This window comes from Biomphalaria glabrata, chromosome 1 (assembly GCF_947242115.1).
Source record: "Biomphalaria glabrata chromosome 1, xgBioGlab47.1, whole genome shotgun sequence".
NCBI classification, from domain to species: Eukaryota; Metazoa; Mollusca; class Gastropoda; family Planorbidae; genus Biomphalaria; species Biomphalaria glabrata.
In genome coordinates, this window is record NC_074711.1 from 42,960,144 (window position 1) to 42,973,507 (window position 13,364).

The following is a 13,364-nucleotide window of genomic DNA, read 5'->3' on the forward strand; positions in this document are numbered from 1 at the left end:
ACATCATTTCTTCTCAAAGAGATATATTTAGCTATGTCAGACACATCAAAAGTCACCACTAGACTTAGTTCTACTTGACCAAAAAAGTCAAATATCTTGTGGAACGCATTTGTAACACACAATAAAAGGTGATCAACACCATGCTAGATGTAGAGACAGTCTAAAGGATTCTATAAGGAAGTCTCTTTTTAAGTTTCCATGTTCAATTGCCTTTGTTTGAACACAACTATTTAAACACACATATTATTGGTATGTTTCAAATATACATAGAGGCATTGACTTTGATGCTGAAGATAAAGAATGAGTTCAGTATTTCACATGACCACACAAACCCAGTCACGTCTTGCATATTTTGCCACATCTAATGCAGACAAAGCTGTTCTCTTCGGGAAGGAGGGGATTTATGTTTTGTTCAATAACTGTCTTAAGAGCTGTGGGTTCCTTTATTCATTTATGTTTTGTTCAATAACTGTCTTAAGAGCTGTGGGTTCCTTTATTCATTTTGTTTCAGATATTCAAAAGTATGACAATTTTTGTTATTTATTTCAACAGTTTTCTTTAAAAGTTAAAGAGAAAAAAAAAAAGGGTGACTTAGATTTTGTACATACTACTAAACAAAACAAGACTCACATCCAGATTGTAGAAAGTGCTGTCATAACTGAGATTTACAAGAGCCGGAGCTCTCTCAATTGTAAAGTTATAGAAAGTATTGGCCATTAATAGGACTGACCATCCATTTTTATGGGTCATTCTCTTCAACAAGTAAGGAGATGATGTTACTCCAAAGCTGGATGAGAACAAAGCATTTGCTCCCTGCAGAATTTCAGGGTTTATGTTGTTGAAACCAAACCTAATAGCAACAAAGTAAATGACAAGAAATAAACATTTGAAAAAAACAATGTTTGGAAAAAAACGAAAAGATTCTAGAAGCTGTTCATTTGTCCATCAAAAGACAATTCTGTAACATTACAGGTAAAAATGGCATTTATCAATGACTTGTCAGAGTCCAAGTCATTGATTAACATGCATGACTAGATTGATGTTGGAACACACGAAGGATGTTAACAAATTCTTTTTTGAAGTAACATCTGTATTTTATAAGATGACTGTAGACTTTATTACTTAACATGAAATAACTTTATAAATATTATATAGTTACATCATAAACGATTGCAATGTTCTAACTGCTCAACAAAATGGCTTTAGGTAATTTGAATCATGTACAACTCAAGATTTTAAAATATTCTTCAAAAGGATAAGACAATTTGTAGATATTTTATGATGAAGTCTATCACTTAGGCTTATCTTTTTTTTTTTTTTTTTTTTAAAGAAATATCTGTGAACTATATAAGTTTTTTGATGTGTTGTTTAGGATTGCATTGTTGACACAAAATATTAATATTTGAATATTTAATCCAAAAGCCTACCGAAAGAATTTGACCTCATTACAAATGCATCCAGCATTGTTGCCCCCTGAAAAGGAAAGATTTTCTTGGCACTTGTTGGAATCATAAGATGGTGAACAGGCAACAACACTATTATTTAATCCTCCTGTTAGACTGCCATCTTCATCAACCAAAATGCCTTGTGATTCCCAATCAAAATATACCTATAGATGCAAGACATGAAAGCTTGTATATTGATACAGGTTTTGAAAGCTAAAGAAACAAATGATATTTAGCATTATGATTACTTTCACTTGCTGTTATGTGTGAAGTGATTTGAAGTCAAACTTGAAGAGCCTGCTGCAAGTGAAGTTTCAACTTTTCAGCTTCTTTTGGTGCTCTTTCCAACACAATGATCAACTGCCTTTACTGTTCTAACAAGTGTGAGCTTATGGTGTAATTCAACTGCCTTTACTTTTCTAACAAGTGTGAGCTAATGGTGTAATCTTAGGAACATCAAGACATCAAATGTAAAAACCCAGTAAAAAAAAAGATAAGTTCCCAATCAGATCTTGAGATCTATAAGACAGATAATGTAAAGGTCATCTGTTTCTGTGGCCCACGGTTAACGAATGTGTCATTCTCCAGCACAATGACCATCCACCTTTACTTTTCCCCAACTAATGACAGGTATCCATTAGAGCTGGGTGGACTCAGAGGTGCCTTAGAGATGCCGAAATTAAAAACCCCAGTCTTCACCAGGATTTAAACCCAGGAACCTCAGTTTGGAAGCCAAATACTTTACGCCTCATCCACAGTGCCTCCTTACAGGTCCCAACCTCTACAAAGTTCCAAACAAAACATTTACCTCATCAGTTGAGTGCTTAAATATTCAGATTGTAATGAGTAATCAATCTAACCCTTTAAATTCTCTAGGATATGAAGATGTTAACAAAAAAAAAAGTATTTACTAAAATTAAGACTTCAGAGTTATTTATTCTTTGAAATACAAGTTCTTTTTTAGTTTTACCTTATTGGGAGAATCAGTAAATTCCAGACCTCTTGTCCTCACAGCAGGGCCAACACATTGTGACAGACATACACCCACCATTACTGCCCACCTAAAGGCAGCTCTGTTTGGCTAATTAAAATTTAATTCAACAGTCAAAATTATTCATAGCCAAAGTAAAAAAAAACATAATTAATAAACTGCTTAAAGAAATTATCCAAAACAACCAAGGTGTTTGAAGAGGACTTTTTTTTTGTTATCTTAAGTTCATAGTGCAACAGGAGACCAGCTGTGCAAATGCTTGGTGCAGAGAGACTGACAGAACAAAGCTATATTCTGGTTGCTATTCTATGACAACCTGAGTCCAGGAGTAGAATATTTTACTGCTATGAGCTTTCTGTTTGTATAGCAACTAGCATATGATAACAAAAGTTTCTAAGATTATGCCCAGATGTCTTTGAAGAAAGGTTCTACAGACATAGTTAAATAGAAATCAAGTTTTCTGAAAGCATGTCATTTCTATTAAACCTCATAAGCTTCCTTTGATCTGTTGAATTGTAAAACAAAATTCATATTTTGTGGGGAATATTACTGCATATAACATGTATACCATCTAGTTCTAAGCATATCCTACAGCTAGTATTGTGATACCAGGTAACAACCCTATACTCAGAAATACAAATCCTATAAGCTCACCTTATCGAAGTTGATAAATTTGACACCTTCAACAAGGAAACCTGTCTGATGAGGAAGTGTCACACCAGCTCCACTACCTACAGCCAACAAGTTATTGTAATGATCCACAATAACAGAATCAAAGAGTCCTGGTCCAGCCTCCTTATCATACTGTGGAGGAGACTGACGAATGACCTTTCCTTCAAAGCCACCTAACTCATTGCTCACCAAAATAAACTGGTGGAACTGGAGGGCACCAAAGTTAACAGCTTCAGCTCCTTTTTGGCAGTTCCAAGCAGTTAGGGAATAAAATATAGCAACCTGAAACACAGAAAGGTTAACTAGGATGTACTGAGGATCAGAAGTTCTTTAGGAACCACTAAAAATTCAATGCAATGTCACAGGAAATCCACAAGCAAACTGTTCAATTTGCATCACCAATGGCAAATTTTACAAGTATGTTTCTTAGAATGTACACACAAAAAAAGGAAACCAATAAATTCTTGCCTGATGAGGTGAATTTGAAAAACAACTGCCATCTTTTCTTGGAACAAAGGTTTCAAAAATCCAGAGTCCAAACCAGCCTAGTGAATGTGCTGAATTGTTACGGAATTCTAACAGTGGAGCTGCTTGTGGGCATATATTGACATCAAACCCTGGGCCATCTGGATGGAGGTGCATCCTATACCAATAGCCAAAGTGTGTGGAACCAGCAACAGCATTGTGTCTAGTGATTGTTAGAAAACAAAATAAAATTAATCCTTTCGTTGCTGCCAAGAAAAACCTGTATTACAAAAACTGTTTAAAATAACCAAATGAATAATTTATTGTTGTCAATGAATGCCTATTGTTTCTATATAGTGTGGGGGCAAGAATCTGAAGGCTTGTGATTATTTAAGTCCTCCATATTTCTGTCTCCAGGCATCATTTCTCCTCCAGTTATCTCTCTTTGCCTGCTTGAGCTCATCCTTTTGGCTAGGAATTCTGTCCTCAGAACCAACAATCAGAACATTGACAATGCAGGCTTTCTTGTTTGATGTCATTTGTTTCTTTCCTTCAAAGCTCTATTTTGGAGACCCACCTTCTTTTCCATGATCAACTATTTGTCATTATTAGTGATGGTTTTCTTATTTAGTTTTGAGGTTAAGCTCATTAAATGTGGCTTTCCATTTAGATTTCATTGCAATTGCAACTCTCATTGTTTTCAGGAATACTCCTTATGGCTCATTAGCATTCTAATCTCAAACTCAAAGAGCTCTGGGTCAAGGTCTTCACCAACCTGGGCATCACTTAGTCTGTAAAGTTTCATTCTTCCCCATGGTTGTCAGGTCATAATCGTTCATTTTCTCACAAAGCTACTTGAAATTTAGCCTTTTTCTGGCAGAGAGATTTTTCTTCTCTTCAGTGAGATGATGAGACCACACCATTTGTTGCAAACAGCTTAAAGGAAGGTGGATGAAATTTTTACATCAGAGATGGATAACACAAAGCTCTATTTCTTCTTTACCTTTCCACTTGAGGGTGTGTGTGGTGGCTGAGGGGTTAAGCCATTGGCTTATGAACCTGGTGAAGATTGGGATTTAGAATTTTGGGATTTTTATTGCGCCTCTGAGTCCACCCAACTGGGTACTTGACTTTAGTTGGGGAATGTAAAGGTGATTGGTTGTTATGCTGGCCACATGACACACTGCTCTTCTTTACCGTTGGCCAAAGAAACAGATGACCTTAACATCATCTGCCCATACTTAGGGGGGAATCATGAACACTATTTCATAGCCCTCAGTTTTGATTCTGCTGTGAATGGCACACACAGAGTATTGATGTCAATGTCTATGTCAAATCTTAGACTCCTTTGCTGATATAAATTGTAATGACTTGAAATGAATTGTATGTTTCAGATGTTCCTTTGGAAATGAAGATCATTTCTTTGCCCAATCTGTAATCTGTCTTCATAGATGTTATGAGCAGATGAGTCTCTTCAGCACACACCAGACAGAGCCATCAATAGTAGATTAGGAGAACTTTAGTTTGTTCAACAAATAATAATAGGTTACTAATCATCTTGTTTACATTACTCCATTTGTATATCCAACCCTCTTTCCCCTCTTTCAACATGCATTCACATCATTTCCCATTCACACTATGATGTGCACGTAACAATGGACAAAAGTTGTTCATTTCCTAGTTATTGTGAAGTATCATGTCGTCTTCTAAAATCAATGAGACATCATTGTTGAAAACATAATCTCTAGATATTGGAGAATCATGCATGGTTTTTGATGGTCTTGTTTTAAGACTATCCTGAGTATGGATAACAAGTTTTCTTTCCAAGTTACTGCATATGTTTTCAAGTATAGTCTCTTAGTAAAGTCTTATTTAAAGATAAAGCTGTTTAGTTAAAGCTTAGTTCATTGGTAAAACTTTAACAGTCAGCTCATGAAAGTTCACTGTGTATAATGGCACCAATACATTTGCATTACAAATCAAGAATACATAAATACATACATTTAAATTGCTCAGATTGTTATCATCAAATGTGATTGTATTTTGCTATATATAAATTTACATGTATTATGCTATATTTATAAATCTATATATATTTTGCTATATATATTATATATATTCATTTACTTTATTGTATTATTTGACATAGAAAATAGGCTGTTACCTTATTGTATTATTTGGATTTGTGGCCCAGAATGCAGCAGGAGTGATGTCATCATTTCTTAGAGATGTTGATGATTTAACAAATATTGCCATATTATACTGAAATATGTTGCCCACTTCATTTCCATCTTCCAGAAAGAAAGCACCACCCATGACATTGTATAAAATATTATATTCAATCTGACAAAAAAGAAAAACTTATTACTATTCATTTATGATAATAATTGTTTTGTCTGTAGCCAAGTCATTACAATTCACAAGGTGATTGTTGTCATTAACAAAAGAAGGGGTAAAGGCCAGTAACTGGTAATAAACCAGTAAGCTCATGGCAGGAGGGGGGGGGGGTCGTTAGCCTTGTTTGGATACTCACTTAGGAGAAGGAAAACTCTGAATTAAAACCTCTCCTGTTCATTCAGCTAAACTCAACATGGTAAATGCTTCAAGAGCAAACCATGAGGAAAAATCAGGAGCCAGTGATACTTGGGTAACTTGCAGCACATAGTGCTACACCCTGGCAGAGTGTAAGATGCTGTAGATACTTGGGTAACTTGCAGCACATAGTGCTACACCCTGGCAGAGTGTAAGATGCTGTAGATACTTGGGTAGCTTGCAGCACATAGTGCTACACCCTGGCAGAGTGTAAGATGCTGTAGATACTTGCAGCACAAAGTGCTACACCCTGGCAGAGTGTAAGATGCTGTAGATACTTGCAGCACAAAGTGTTACACCCTGGCAGAGTGTAAGATGCTGTAGATACTTGGGTAGCTTGCAGCACATAGTGCTACACCCTGGCAGAGTGTAAGATGCTGTAGATACTTGGGTAACTTGCAGCACAAAGTGTTACACCCTGGCAGAGTGTAAGATGCTGTAGATACTTGGGTAGCTTGCAGCACATAGTGCTACACCCTGGCAGAGTGTAAGATGCTGTAGATACTTGGGTAACTTGCAGCACAAAGTGTTACACCCTGGCAGAGTGTAAGATGCTGTAGATACTTGGGTAGCTTGCAGCACATAGTGCTACACCCTGGCAGAGTGTAAGATGCTGTAGATTCCAAACTGTATTGCCCAAGCATTCATCTCATATAAGATGATCCATAGTAACTTCACAACTGAAGGAGGCTATAGAACAAGTGGGCTATGCATGTCAGCTGTACAGTCACCTTTAGATAACAAACTCTGAAAGAACTATTGAAAATCCAATTTCACCATGACCTTCATCAGGCTTGAAAAGTTGCAACCATTTTGTTTGGTCTTTGGAAAGTTTACCATTTTTTTTTTTAAATTTAAAATGTGTAATGAATGCAATATGTATAAGGCTAGCCATTTCTGGTTTTTTAAATAGAATCAAGATTTTTTCCATCGATTTTCAGTTTATTATGGTCATTGCTGTGATGGCAACTTAAACTTGTGTTTATATATGACATAAAATGTGAGCATGACCCACATTAAAGAGCTTGTGGAATACAAACCCTCATAGGGATCTTGCTATTTTAAAATGTTAAATAGTAAAAAAAAAATAATGAAGCTCACAATAAAAAAAAATGTGCCAAGAAAATGACACCTTACCAAAGCATTGTGAGAGCCATGTACATTGACAGCTCTGTTAAAACTTGTGTGAATAGCACAGCCTCTGACAAATGACTTGCTCATGTCACCATTTAGATGAAAGTGTACAGGATAGCGCCCAAGTCTAAAGGCTTGCCCAGCAAATGTTATTTCAACATACTGAATATGGGCCTGAGCTGCCTAATTATCAATACAAATAAAGAAATAAACAATTGTATATAATAAATATTTGTTTACACTTTAATCTGTACTATTACCAATGTTTAGGCTACATTGAAAAAAATAACTAATGACAATTTTCAAATTATAATTTAATAATCCAATTCAACATGCTGATCAAACATTATTATCTCTATACATAAAATTCTTATTAAAAAAAAAAAGGAAATTTAATCTGTTATAACTGACCATGTAAATACAACTGAACAATTTTGAGGGTTGAACTGAAGCTGTTAAATTTCCCAAAAATGATTTTTATTTGCAGTTTCATCCCAATAAGTTTAAGTCAACATACTTTAATAGTACAAAATGATGCTTGTGTTTTTTTAAAGCACTATTTAAACTCTTTTAGGGTGTGTAACTTTTAATAAGACTCCTTGGCCTGTGACTTGCTCTTGTAAGAATTGTATAAAACAATCAAATCTTTTCCTTTGGAAACACAACATAGTTGCATGAACATTTGTTTAATGAATGCATATATGTACAAAGTATTTAAAGGAAAAGAATGACTGGCATGGTCTACTTTTAAAAGACCATATTTAAAAACTCTTTCTTTGTTCCAATGTTTATTGCATAAGATTATGTTTGATGACAAACTGAAAAATAGTCGGAGAGTGTAAATAAGACTATTTATTAGGTTTGGGGCAAGGGGAGATAATTAATACTCAAATCTACAGTTGTTTCAGTTCAACATAATAGAAATGTAAGGGGGGGGGGGGGGGGGAGAGTTAACTTGCAGGCCTTTCTATTATTATTATAAGTTTTATGGTTCTCCAGCTGGAGATGTACAATTTGTATTGCTCAGTGCTGCTGTGGAGACCTGTGAGCATGTATGTCCATGTCATAGTATTCTTGGCTGGAAATGCAACCTGTTATTAATGATACTAACTATTGAGAAGAGACCCAAAATGAGTGAAGTCCATTTGGACATACTAATGTAGATATCCTTTGATGTTTTATTTCAGGTTAATGTTATGTATTTTTTGGTTGTAACCATTTGTTCATTGGAATTACCTGATGATCTTTCCCAAGCTGGTGAACCATGATTTGTGAGCCAAATTGAGATGAACCAATTTCCTCACCAAATCGTCCTTGGAAACATGTTTGGATAGCAAACTCTCCTGAAGTTTTAGTAAAGCACAATTAGTCTTGTAGACTAGCACATTTTCCTTTTTTTAATTTATAAAACCAATATCTAGCAATGAATAGGAGAAATTATTTGAGTTTTCACATAAAGTGAAGCAAAATTACAAGATAAAAGCATATCTCATAATTAAAAAGCCAAAAAACAATTTTGAAAACAATCAACCATCTTTAATATTCTAGGAAGGTATAGCTTAAAGCAGTTACACCAGCAAAGACTTTGATAAACTTCCCATTAATATGAAAATAAATTAATTAGAAAACACTATATAGAATCAATGAGAACTTGTACCTGTGTTAAATCCTGCTGGACAAGCTGGAATAGTGGAGTCTAAGCTAACATCTCTGTTGCCACGAATTAAAATGTTCCTGGTCAACAACCCAACTTCACCTTTGAAATCTACAGTCTGGCTACCAAACTGACCAACAGTTCCTAGGTGTTCATATTTGAGCTCATTCTCTAGGGTAACTTTATTCCCTTCAACAGACTGAATGATTCCAACCTGTTCAGAACATCAAAGCTTTTAATTGAGCATCTTTTCAATATAACTTCAATTCGACAATACATATATATATATATATATATATATATATATATGGCTCCTTTTGTCTCGAAAGGCAATGGATGCGCCCAAATGAGTCACTGGCTTTGGCTTAATCTTGAGACGGGGCAGAATCTGGTGTGGCCAATCAAGCCAATTCTAGAACGGCAGACTTTGCCACAATTCGTACATGTGTATGCCTCTGATTTAGGGCTAGCAGACAGGGCAGCTTTCTTTTTATCCCTCTTGATTAAAGCCGCCTCAATTCTTTTGTTCTCAGCAAGGGTTGTCCCAGCACGCACAGTCTGTCTCCATGCACTCCGGTCTTTGGCTATGTTTTCCCACATACTTTCGCTGATGCCTGAGGCTCTCATGTCTCGCTTGCAGACATCTCTATATGTTAGTCTTGGGCGGCCCTTGGGTCTGACTCCTATATATATATGGGTGACACGACTAAATAGTGTGTACAAAATTGCATGGAAAAAATAGCATCAACAAAACAGCGCACAAAAAATATTTTTTATTTAATTTCATTATTATTTTAAATCATTTTATAGTTAACACTTCAAATATCATAAAATATGAATATGCAAAAATAATTATATCATATTTATTTAGATTCCAAAAATGCACTTCAAAAAAATGCAAGCATACTTTTATGATTGTCAGATTTACAAAAAAAAGGACTTTATCACAAAGTTAAATTGTATGCAGTGTCCCATAGAAACTCCATCAGTAGCTTGTTTCCATATATGGGCAATATAATTTCAAGACGTCTGTTAAGTTGGTGGTACTTTGTCTTATTTAGTTTTACTTCGTCCTCCAGCATTGTATCATAGAATTCTTTTCTCAGTGTACTCCTGTTCTCTGAGATCAACTTGTAGACATTGGGATGATGACTGTCAATAGACAGCTGAAATGCATAAACCATCCCTCCACTGAATTGTTTGTTCATGGTAGATCATTATGAACTCAATCTCTAAAATTCCATAATGCTATTGGAAATCTTGGAGTGACTCTGACGTTTCGTCTCTGGCAACCAATATAGTTCTCTTCCTAGTAGTCATACAAAATCCCTACAAAACATCTAGCCCAGCATTATGTAGTTCTTCAATGGCAGTATTTACATCAGCAGGTGGAATAACTTAAAGGGCTAACAGCATCTTTATAAAAATTCGTTACATTTTTATCATCACGATATGTAGCTGCAAGTTTTGCAAAGAGTCCATTTAAATGGCAGCAGTGCATAAAACAATGGTACAGCACAGTGATCAATGAGAGCATGTACTGGGAAGACCTATAAGAATAACTCAGACACAACCTGAACCAGTGTGGATAAAGAAGGTAAAGGCCTCAACAAAAATCCTGGCCAGGAACTTCCATTACTAAAATCATGTACTTATTACACATATTATTTATAACTCCACATTAATTAGTCTTGTGCTAATTTGTATTTTGGTCGGGAAATTTTGCGCTATTTTGTAGGCACTATTTTTTCAGTGCTATTTTGTTGGGTAACCATATATTTAGTGTCAAAATCTCTGATTGTTATATTCACTTTGTGCTATAACAATTCTGATGATAGCAATATTGTTACGAATGAACAGTGACAAGTAGAGGTCAATGCGTGACCCCAGCGAGATGACACAGCAGCCAGTGTTCTCTGGAATCTACGCGTATAAACAAAGACAGGATGTGACGTGTCCTCACGTGTTATTTCAGAGGACGAACAGATCTAAGAAGGGGGCAGTGTTACAAATGAACAGTGATAGATAAAGGTCACTATGTGTGACCCCAGCGAGATGACACTGCAGCGGGTGTTCTCTGGAATCTACATGTAAAAACAAACACAGGATGAGACGTTTCCTCGTGTGTTGTTCCAGGTGATACTAGCAGTGTTTGTGCAACTTTGGAGGAGCGATTAGGGACTCTATATAAGCCAGAGAGTTAATGTGAAAGTCAGTCGTGAGTGAGCCGTTACAGTCAATACAGACGATGTAAGACGTGTGCGATTCTAGTGGAAGAGAAATGTGTACGACTCGATGCAAGTTAACTAGGGTAGAGTTAACTGGAGTGGACTACTGTCGTTAAAGTCTATACAGTGAACTGCAGTGGACTTGAGCCGTTACAGTCGATGTAAGACGTGTGCGGCTCTGATTCAGTAGACTTGAGTACGACTTGGTTCACCTTTGGGAGACCTGGAGCGACACTGGGAAGTGTGTCGTTGGTCTGTTCCGTGGAATACGGCTTGATGCAAGTTGAGAAGAGATGAATTGCAATGAAGTGAAGAGATGAATTGCAATGAAGTATAGCTAACTGTAAACTGACAGATATTGTACAGTCTTCTACGCTACATGTTACAGTGACGAATTGTTAGAGTTAATAGTCATTAAAGTTATATGAAACTGAAAGTTGAGTCGTCAAGTTCTTTGCAGTGTTTTTATTTGTGTGCCTACTAATACATTTAGCCAGAAGATTCAGAAATATGTAACAATATTTTAAATAATATAATATTAATAGAATAATACAGTTTCAAAGTTCCATTTCTAACGGCTTATGTTTTAACTCCATAAATGAGAATTTCTTTAAATCTTAAATACAATATGATGATAGCTTTGTATTTAGCAAGAAAAAATCAATTTCTTCATATAAAAGCTACGTTCTGAAATACAAACATGTTGTGCTTAGTTATCACTAGTGTACAGCAACATGAAAAGTAAACATAAAGAATACATAAAGAATACTCATATCATGTAATGGGTAGTGCCAAATCTGCATCTCTTGAACTTGCTTACAAATATTTACTAAGGTCTCTAAAACTTCAATTTTTATACATATACATAGTCATGAAAGGAGGGGGGCTATGGTTCTCCAGTCATGAAAGGAGGGGGGCTATGGTTCTCCAGTCATGAAAGGAGGGGGGCTATGGTTCTCCAGTCATGAAAGGAAAGGGGCTATGGTTCTCCAGTCATGAAAGGAGGGGGACTATGGTTCTCCAGTCATAAAAGGACTATGGTTCATCTCAATGAAACCTACTCAGCCCCAAAGATCACCATAAATGGACAGCCCCGTAGCGTGGTAGACCACTTCACATATCTAGGAAGCATAGTATTAAAAGATGCCTTGCTTTCAAGAGAAGTGGATAACAGTCTGGTCAGAGCCAGTAGTGCTTTTGGATGGCTTCAGGTGAGAGTTTGGCAGAATAAATCCCTCTGTCTGCCTACAAAAAATCAGTGTCTTCCAAGAGTTGGTTCTCGCAACCTTCTATATGGATCTGAGACATGGGTATTACACAGAAAGCAACTAAGACTACTTGAATGCTTTCACCAAAGATGCTTGCGCTCTATCATGGACTACATGCACACAAACAGCGATGTCCTTGTTAAGTATGGACAGTATGCTGGGCAGGGCACATGTCCCGTATGGGGGAAGAATGTATGCCAAAAGCAGTCTTTTTTGGTGAGCTAAAAGGTGGTCGACATAACAGAGGTGCCCCACAGAAATGCTTTAGGTGCCAAATGCCTTAGATGACATACAAGAGAGCACCTGGTTGCATGCGGCTTCAGAACGAGACAGCTGGAAGTCACTGTTTGATCACATCTATGTAACAAAGGAAGGGTTGACCTATTTTTCTTGTCCCAGCTGCAAGCTGTCCATAGAGGATGACTTTGGGAACTCATTTGTGCTCCAAATATACATAAAAATTCTAGTTTTCAAATTCTAATTTTGAATGGATGTTACAGAATGGTTTATGTCAAATGTGCACTAAAAAACTTAAATATCTACACCATGATGGTTTGAGTAGATTTTAAAGACTACAAATATCTACACTGTGAAGGTTTGAGTAGTAATTTTAAAGACTACAAATATCTACACTATGAAAGTTTGAGTAGTTTTTAAAGACTACAACTATTACAGTTGTGTAATTTGTAGCCTAGGATGTCTACTATTAAATATGTATATAAAACTGTTACTTCCGTCTCGCCTTGACTGTGTCTCTCTCCAGTAGTTGCTATCACTATTTGATCTCCTGCCTTCCAATCCACAGAATGCTCTAATTCTATTGTCTTGGTTCCAGCAGTGGCAGTTTTGGATAATTTTGTCCATACTACTTCTACTGGGCTTCCTGAAGAAAGACAATTAGTCACAAATTTTAAA

At 36.2% G+C, this 13,364-nt stretch overlaps 1 protein-coding gene across 1 annotated transcript in view; it reads right to left on the reverse strand.

Moving 5' to 3' along the window:
• LOC106067831 (fibrocystin-L-like) overlaps positions 1-13,364 on the reverse strand; it is a 119,775-nt gene that overhangs the window by 32,606 nt on the left and 73,805 nt on the right. Inside the window, exons 47-56 of the mRNA XM_056037704.1 lie at positions 13,181-13,332; positions 8,957-9,167; positions 8,536-8,642; positions 7,303-7,482; positions 5,738-5,916; positions 3,577-3,796; positions 3,091-3,390; positions 2,416-2,526; positions 1,428-1,609; positions 631-850 (exon numbers count right to left, since the gene is read on the reverse strand). Of these exons, the coding sequence (XP_055893679.1) occupies positions 631-850; positions 1,428-1,609; positions 2,416-2,526; positions 3,091-3,390; positions 3,577-3,796; positions 5,738-5,916; positions 7,303-7,482; positions 8,536-8,642; positions 8,957-9,167; positions 13,181-13,332 (1,862 nt within the window). The remainder of the gene's footprint in view (positions 1-630; positions 851-1,427; positions 1,610-2,415; positions 2,527-3,090; positions 3,391-3,576; positions 3,797-5,737; positions 5,917-7,302; positions 7,483-8,535; positions 8,643-8,956; positions 9,168-13,180; positions 13,333-13,364) is intronic.